The sequence below is a fragment of the Hydra vulgaris genome, chromosome 02, assembly GCF_038396675.1.
Source record: "Hydra vulgaris chromosome 02, alternate assembly HydraT2T_AEP".
NCBI classification, from domain to species: Eukaryota; Metazoa; Cnidaria; class Hydrozoa; order Anthoathecata; family Hydridae; genus Hydra; species Hydra vulgaris.
Window position 1 is genome coordinate 23135001 of NC_088921.1, and position 9106 is coordinate 23144106.

At 27.5% G+C, this 9106-nt stretch overlaps 1 protein-coding gene and 1 long non-coding RNA gene across 3 annotated transcripts; both read right to left on the minus strand.

Annotated features, from left to right (window-relative positions):
• Positions 1–1756: 1756 nt before the first annotated feature.
• On the minus strand, positions 1757–2538 carry LOC136076447 (uncharacterized). Its single transcript, XR_010636278.1, has 3 exons — positions 2285–2538; positions 2080–2204; positions 1757–2001 (listed from the first exon to the last, which is right to left on the minus strand). It is a non-coding gene; the product is annotated as an uncharacterized LOC136076447 (long non-coding RNA).
• Positions 2539–3119: 581 nt separating this feature from the next.
• On the minus strand, positions 3120–8597 carry LOC136076818 (uncharacterized). 2 transcript variants are annotated; one of them, XM_065790325.1, is made up of 6 exons: positions 8175–8323; positions 4953–5230; positions 4096–4581; positions 3700–3893; positions 3396–3555; positions 3120–3257 (listed from the first exon to the last, which is right to left on the minus strand). In XM_065790325.1, the coding sequence occupies exons 1-6, from the start codon at positions 8225–8227 to the stop codon at positions 3157–3159; spliced, it is 1272 nt and encodes a 423-aa protein (XP_065646397.1). In that variant the 5' UTR covers positions 8228–8323; the 3' UTR covers positions 3120–3156. The 2 variants fall into 2 exon arrangements, with proteins under 2 accessions (XP_065646397.1, XP_065646396.1); XM_065790324.1 differs by lacking the exons at positions 3120–3257; positions 3396–3555; positions 3700–3893; positions 4096–4581; positions 4953–5230 and adding an exon at positions 5533–7548 and having other exon boundaries at positions 8175–8597.
• Positions 8598–9106: the final 509 nt, after the last annotated feature.

Sequence of the window (9106 nt, forward strand, 5' to 3'; positions counted from 1 at the left end):
CCTGTTGATAATTTCAAATTATTTTGCGTACAATTTTTTTTGTTACTTTTAATCTACACAGCCTATCGCTGGTAAGTTTGTATCAGTTTGTATATGTTAATGATTATAAAATTTGCTAAAACTTTGTAATCTGTGAACAGATTTTAAGGATTACTAATTTCAAAGTCATTATTTGCAATATTTATTTTTTATTACAAATTTTGACTTTTATTTGTATCTTTGTCTTCAACGAATCGTAAGTTTACCAATTATTACTTTTTAGTATGTGTATATATTTTCGACGACTGAAATATAAATTTTTTATTAAATATTTTTTAACCTTAGTTTTTTCTACATTTGCTATAAGTGGTATGTTTACAAATTTTTACTTTTCAATATCTTTATGCATATCTTGGCAATTAAAGTATTTATTTATAAATACAACTTTGAAATCATTACTTACATCTTCAGCGACTACTATGACTAGTAAGTTTAAAAACTATTATTTGCAAACATGTACAATTTCTAACTTACTGTTGACATTTTTAAATTATCTTTGTACAATTTTGTTGTTATTTTTATTCGAATCTACACAGCCTATCACTGGTAAGTTTGTATCAGTTTGTATATGTTAATGATTATAGAATATCGAATATTTCAAATGTTGATAAATGTGAAGAGTAATTTGCATACTTATTTACTATTCTTGTTTTTGTTTATTTAAACTGTTTGTTTAACTTTGTTAATAGTTATTTGATTTCAAATTAGTTTACCTTATGTTTAAAGTTTCTAAAAATTGTATTTGCATTCTTGATGTTGAAATACTAGTTTCTTGTAACCATTACTTGTTTACAGAAGGTATAAGATTTTTAAATTATATGAAATTTTTTTGGTTTATATAATTTAGTACATTTTTTTACGTTATTTATAATGTTATTAATTTCGAATAAATTGTTATATATTATTTTTTTGTTAAGGCAAATTGAATTGAAACTATAATATATTAAGTCTTTATATATACTTTTTAGAGACATTTTAGGGTGGATACTCCAACTTGCATCTTTTAATGTGTAAGATTTGTGAAGTTATTTTTCCCTTTTCAAATTAACACAATTTAAAAATTTTTTAAATTTTTATAGACATTTTTTTCAAGTTTGAATAAGAAGGGGTTCGAATAAGTCATTGAGTGTTGCACACGCCCCTTCCCTAGTAAAAGAATCTCAATAAACTCAATTAAAACCTTTTTTCAAATATCTTTTAAATTTTTTTTTTGGTTGAATAAGACTGGGCGGTTGGGGGTTTGTGTGTTGGGCGTAGCACATGTCCCACCTCTAATGTCACTTTATACAGCAGTAGTTTAAACTTTTTGACACAACCCAGCAGGCACAACAACGTGACTAAAACGTGCATTTCACGTGAATTTTGGCACGTGACATTTAGGTGACCTTTTGGTCCCCATGAAATGACCAAAAAACGTGATTTTTGGACGTGCTTTTCACGTGCCTTTTGAGACGTGATATTTACGTGACTTTTTGGTCCCTATTAAAGGTCCAAAAGACGTGACTTATGGGACGTGCTTTTCACGTTACTTTTGGCACGTGATATTTACGCGACTTTTTGGTCCCTATGAAATGACCGAGGGACGTGACTTATGGTCGTATTTTCAACATAACTTTGCAACGTGCCATCAGTCATTTATTGACGACAAATATATCTCTTATGCTAAAATTATGCTTTAAAATTACAAGTGTTTAGATTTTACAGAAGAAAAGCCTAATTCAACGTTAAGGAAATATTTTTTACGTACATATCAAACTACATTTCATTATAGTCATTAGTTTTTGACAAACATTTTGGAATTGTATTAAGAGCTGCATTTTATGTTAAAATATCTTCCTTATATCCAATAAGTAAAAAGTTCATAGTCAGATCTGCGGCCAATCCATGAGGAGCACGCTTCAAATGTTCTCTAATGAATCAGTCAATATTTGCTCCCATAATAGCTAGCGACACCGAAGGAAACTAAAAAGTAATAAATTAGATCGTTCATAATTATCAATTATCAAGTAATTATCTTAAATATTTTTTTTATATATAAACCTTGGCTTAATCAGCTTCATGTGTTCTTTAATCAGCTTTAGCTTTAGTTAATCAGCTTCAAATGTTCTTCAAATGTTGGATCAGTCAATATTTTCTCCCATAATAGCTACCAACACTGAAGGAAACTAAAAAGTAATGAATTAGATCTTTTATAACTATTATTATCAATTATTAAGTAATTATCTTAATTTTTTTATCTACAAACCCTGGTTTGGTTAATCAGCTTCAGCTTCATAGTTTTAATGCCAAACAAAATGTCAAAATTGGCAGAGGTTTCTTAAAACAACCACATTTTTTTTTGGACCAATTAATGTTTAGAACTTACTAAAAAAATGATCTTATTTGCTAATAATAGAATTACAATATAATGTATAATACAAGTATTGTCAAATAGGGTCATAAATAAATACTTTATTCTGCAAATTCACTGTAAGAAAATTCAGTCAAGACAATCCAGTTACTTATATATTACTTATATAATTAATTTTATATATAAGTAACTGGTTTGTCTTGACTGAGTTTTCTTGCAATGAATTCTACAAAGTATATTATACATATTATACGTAAGAATAATATGTATAATAAATATGCATAAGTATTTTATATTATATATATATAAATATACATAAGAATATTATATATAGATTGTATATATATATATATATATATATATCTTCAAAAATTGAAAAAAATGATCAGTGGAACAAGAAATCCATTGATACAAGTAGATACAAGTATATATATATATATATATATATGTAAATATATATATATATATATATATATATATATATATATATATATATATATATATATATATATATATATATATATATATATATATGTAAATATATATATATATATATGTAAATATATATATATATATATATATATATATATATATATATATGTACATATATGTATATATATACATATATACATATATATATATATATATATATATATATAAATTTTTATACATTATCGAACCAAAAAGATAAAATGAAAAACTGAAGAAAAAATTAGGTCAAATAGTCATAATTTCAGGTGTAAATATTTTTTATATAAAATAACTCATTATTCATAATCTGCAGCCAATTGACGAGGAGCACGCTTTAAATGTTCTCCAATGAATCTATCAACGACTTCCCTTGTGTTAGTTTGAGATACAAGCGCAGCTAAAAAACAAGAAAAAAATGTTAAAGAAAATTAATTTGTCATTTTCTGTAGACTATTTTTGTTATTTGTATATTTTGTAAGAAACTAAATACTGCAAAGAAAAATCTATACATTTTCAAAACAGAAAAAATATTTACCTACTATAGCCTTATATGACAAAGTCAGCTTAAACGATTTTTTCCCTTTGTTACCCATCTTGTTAAACTGTGCCTGCACCTGTTTCTCCATCAACTCATTTAAACACCTACTTACCAGTTGCGAAGGTGACTGTCCACCCAGTTGTTTTAAACGACTAACCTAAAATATTTAAAAATGAATATTTCATTATTTGAATGAATATTTCATATTAGATTCGTTAATCCATAATTTTATTTTTTGACGAGTGATTTTGCTTGATTAATGCCCAGTTTTATAAAAACCAAAATTAATAAAAAAACATACCAGAAGAGTATACTCATTTTCATCACCCAACTTTCTATCAAACTTTTCAAATTCTTCCATGCTGTCAAACTTTGTAAGATGAAAACTGGAATCCACTGGCTCTATTCTCCTACCTAAGCGTTCCAATGCGGTAACAATATGTGCCTGACCGGCTTTAATAGCAGCCAACTCCATAAACAGTCCATACTGCATTCCTAAAATAAAAACAATTGGATCAACTTTTTTTATAACGTAAAAACAAAAGAATAGTTATATCAACAAATCAGACCAGCACTTTTTGCAATCGTATCCTATGGAACAAATCATTTCTAGATTTTTTATTTAACCCAAAAAAAAAAAAATGCTTTTCAAAATATATATTACCTAGCAGAGGTAAAAAAGGTTAAAAAAACTTACGTCTCTGATCCATTAACTTAAACGAAGAAGGCGGGTCACCGTAATTTCCAAAACAACATGTTTGACTGGATCTTGGTTGGCAGAGTGACAATGATGCATCCTTGTGACAGGGAGTGGAAGTTACATTGAGCATGGAATGAGATGAAGTGTTTTGTTTCAATGGAGATCTCCTTGGGGATTGATTCTTATTATTGTTAGAAGCTGATGTTTGAAAATATGAAACAGATGACTTATAGTTGTGATTGGTTGCAGTATTATGACTGTTAGGCAACGAATATTTTGATTTTTTTGTTTGTTTGATTGCAACTTTTGAAGGATCGGAATGTGAATCAGAGGAACAACTTTCGCTTTCATTGGAATATGCTTTGTACCTTCTTTTGCACTGGTCGGATTTAAAAATTTTATTACAACTTAACTTTGGTAATCTTTTAATGACAAGATCCGGACTAGGCTCGCGGATCATTTTAGATGTTTCTAGTACAACACCTAAAAAGAGGTATTTAAAATCTAATGTTGTGATCCAAACTAAAAATTGTAACTAAACTAAGTTAGTCAGGTATTTTTAGTTAACTAAAAAGTTTGTTGGGTATTTTTAGCTAACTAAAAATTTAGTCTGGTAAATATAGTTAACTAAAAAGTTAGTTGACTAATTTTAGTTAGACTAAAACTAACCTTAACTCCCACCCCTAATAAAATCAAATGATCGGGTTATTATTTCCGGCTTTATATAAAAATAATAATATCCATTTAGCAATGCAAATTTATCATAAAATAAGACACAATCCAAAGAAAGAAACAAAATAAAAAAACCTTAAAAACTAAAAATGTAAAATTAAAACACTTAAATAGACATCTACCTGCAGGGGGACACTCTGATAATTCTGAGTCTATGTTCAAACATGCATTACACATTTCTTTTGTGCCTTTAATTAAGGAGACTTTTATTAGAGGAAATTGTTGCCAATTTGGACAAGGAGAAAGCCATTTTGATATGTAGTAGTGTAGGGGGTGTTCACCTACTGGAGGCCAGTACACGCATTCTTCTTCTTCCTCCACCCAATGAAACGGAACCATGCACTTTTTATGAAAAGAATTTTCATTTAGAGTTACAACTGAGTAAAGTCTTTTGATCGGGCTAAAACAAAATATTCAATCTACTATATATATATGTATATATATATATATATATATATATATATATATATATATATATATATATATATATATATATATATATATATATATATATATATATATATATATATATATATATATATATACATAACCTAAAAACACTACTAGATTAAAGAAGTCTATTTATTTTATTTTATAATTTGGGCTAATTTATCGTTATTTTTGAAAACTAACATTTTGTTAATTTTCAAGAGGAAAATATGGTTATAATTACACACGTTTATAAAATATAAAATTATAAAATGTTAAATTTTTTCACTGAAAATCTTCACCCATAAAATGTAGATATAAAAATAAAATGCTATGACTATTATCAAAAAATATATAATTGTCTATAAATGTCTTTTATCAACATCGTGAACCAGAGCTGATATGACAAATCCATCATGTGTAGGCATGCAGACACACTTCCGCAAAATATTGTGTTTTTGCTTGACACAAGGAGTAGAAATAGAACTTTGGCGTAGAAAAAATATGTCAATATCCTTTGAATGCACAAAATCAGTAAAAAAATTATCCAAAGAATGCTTCTTAAATTTAACGCAATGAAATTGATCACCAACAACTTTTTTAACAAATACAACACTTGAGTTAGTTATAAAACAATTATCTTTATCAGAAACACTAACGCAGAAAGTGTTTTTTGGTGTTTGATGAAAATCATTCAGCTCGTCAAGTCTTTTGGCTACTTGTATCAATGGATTTCTTGTTCCACTGATCATTTTTTTCAATTTTTGAAGATAATTTTCAAACTTAAATGCAGAGAGAATATCAAGAGACACACCATAATTCCGAACATCTTCACAAAGATGCAAAAGACTGTGTACATTATAGACACAAAACAAATGGCCATACACATCTACTGAATTAGTTACAAAGTATCTTAGTAAGAGTTCTGCATTCTGAAGATTTGAGTTACGAATAGCATCATCACTTTCACACAGAAATCTTATAGCAAGGCACAGACTTAAAAAATGTTTGTAAACATAGTTATTAACAACACCTTTAAGGGCAAAAATACCAGTGTAAAGCAAAAATGAGTGCAATTCTGTAGCTTTCCATCTATCCAACTCAACAAGACTTCGTGGCTGTCTAACAAAGTCACTTGGAAGTTTACCATTCAAACTGGTTAGCTTCTCAGACACCTGGTTGACCATGTTGGCAGATAGTTTTCCAGAATTTGTACCTTTGATACTGCCCTTTAGAAAATATAATATTCTACGCATAACACCAAGACAAACAAGATGCATATAATCAAGTGGAAACATACTCACAAAACCAATAGACTTAACATCATGTAATGAACTTTTTCTAGTTTGATGAGATCTATTATTATCATCTTTGAAAAAGTAACCATTTGTTCGAAAGATCTGGTCCGTTCTTAAAACAACATTTTCTTCATGGTGGGAAAAAACAATACGATTTTTTAAACTCTTCCCTACCATTGTACATCTTTCGCATGAGTGCAAACCAGTATGACTAACGATTCCTTTTAACATTGCCCTAGCAGGAGCATCACAAACAAATGCATAAACAGTAACAATGTAATCAATGTTATTAACATGAAGAGCATTATGCTGCAATTCATTTAACTCATCTACTAAGGTACGCAAGTACACATTGAATGGTGGCTTTTTATAACCACAAAATAAACCAACAGCAAATGGTTCCATTCCTAAAATTGAAGCAAGTATTGGCCATAATTGGGTAGAGTTTGATTTGAACAAAGGTATGCCATCAATATTAAAAGTTAAATAAAGAGAAGTTTCTTTGATTAATTTGGAAGAAATTTGTTTTTCAATTTGTGTTTTTAAACCCAAGTAAATGTAGTCACCATAACCTTCAATATTGATACTTGCAATACTTCTTTTAGTTTTTAATAATGTCCTAGAATCTAATGGTACACTTTGCTTACACTCCAAAAACAACTTTAATGCACCTTTAATACATTGTCTTGTGCATCTATTTGTAAGAGCCCAGTAACGCAGTTTAGAACATAAGCTTGCATCATAAATACTATTTTCATCTTCTTTATTACCATAAGAAACACTTTCTGAGGATGTTAAAGAAACATCTATTTCACTATTGCAATTACTGAAACCACTTTCAATAAATAGAAAATCATCATCTTCTACATCATTTGAAATATCTGTAAAAATATTATCACTTTGTTCATTTCTTCTTATATCTGAAGAACCTTGTGTAGATACAGACATCTGTATAACAGCTAACCGCCGTTTCCTCCACAATGATACTGAACTGAAGACATAAACAAGATTTAAAGTTTATAATTTTTTTCTAGCAAATTTTAAACTTATTTATGAAACAAAACCAACAGAAAAAATAAACATTTATAAAAAATACATAACTAAAATATATAATAGAGCCATAAAAATATCTTTGGTACAAGTCAAAAGAAACAGAAAATATAAAATAACTTGTCATTAACGCACGAGTCACAAAAAAAGACAAAGAGAGGGAAATTTTGTTATTTTTCTCATCATTATTCAGTAACCTTATAAGTTATAAGACTATTGGGTCTTACTAGACAATAATGTTTCTAGACAACAACAAAACAATATCATTGGGTCTTCCTAGTCAATAATATTTTATGCAGAACTTAATATTTGTCCATGTAGCCTAATAAATTTAATAAGTAGCCTAAATTTAAATAGTACCCTAATATATTAAATAAGTTGTAACATAACTTATATAATATTATATAATATATTGTATAATATAATATATAATATCATACAATATATATAATATATTATATAATATAATAATTATTATGTAATATATAATAATTCAAATAAAGTAAGCTACATAGACAATTTTGACAGTCTAAAATAATATATAATAGGATTGCGAAAAAAGTATACCTTGTACTTGGGTTCGATCTTTTGCGTGTGGCTATATAAGAATTATCTGCCATAACGTATCTATGATTTTGATTAATATAAATCGATAACACTTAGAATCTAAGTGTTATAATAAAAAAGTGTTGTAATCTAAGTTAGATAAAATGTATTGATAACACTTAGATATTATATTTTGTTTAGATAAAATATTATGTGACTTTTTAGTAAAATGCATTGCGACATTATAAGTTATTATAAAGACTGACACTTTTTTTTTTTAATTATTATAAAACTACAACAACAAAAATTATGTTATCAGTAAAGTAAAATAAAAGTAATTATAATAATGAATATATAAACCATATTACAAAAAATTAGTAAATATAATAAAGAATATCTTTACAAGTTTCTAATCGCAGGTTTTCATTACGAATAAAAAAAGTTCCAAAACCAACGATATTTTGGAAACGTGACTTTCACGTTTTTATCACGTAAAATAGTCACCTGGACGAGGTCACGTAAAATACACGTGATTGAGACGTGAATAAAACGTTGCGTGCCTACTGGGAAAATATAATCAATGTTTTTTAGATTAAAATATTTATAAGAAAGTAACATTTCACTACGAGGGTGTTAAAACGTAACAAAGACATCCACCCTTTAATCTAAAAAAGACCACTAATTTTTGGAAACGGAATGAAAGCAAATTAGATTAGCCTTTTATGTATAGAGATAACATATTTTATCGGAAAAAGACTCTTTCGTGTGAAAAACTTGTATTTTTTTAAGGTTACAATGGTGTTCTGGTACCCCCTCTGGCCCTCTAGACACCATTTTTATCTATAGAGTTATGTGAACTTGTAACCTACTCTTACATCTATCTTTTGATACCAAAGTATAGGCATTTGGATAAGATTTGACAAAGTTATAACAATTTCAGTTAAAAAAAAAAA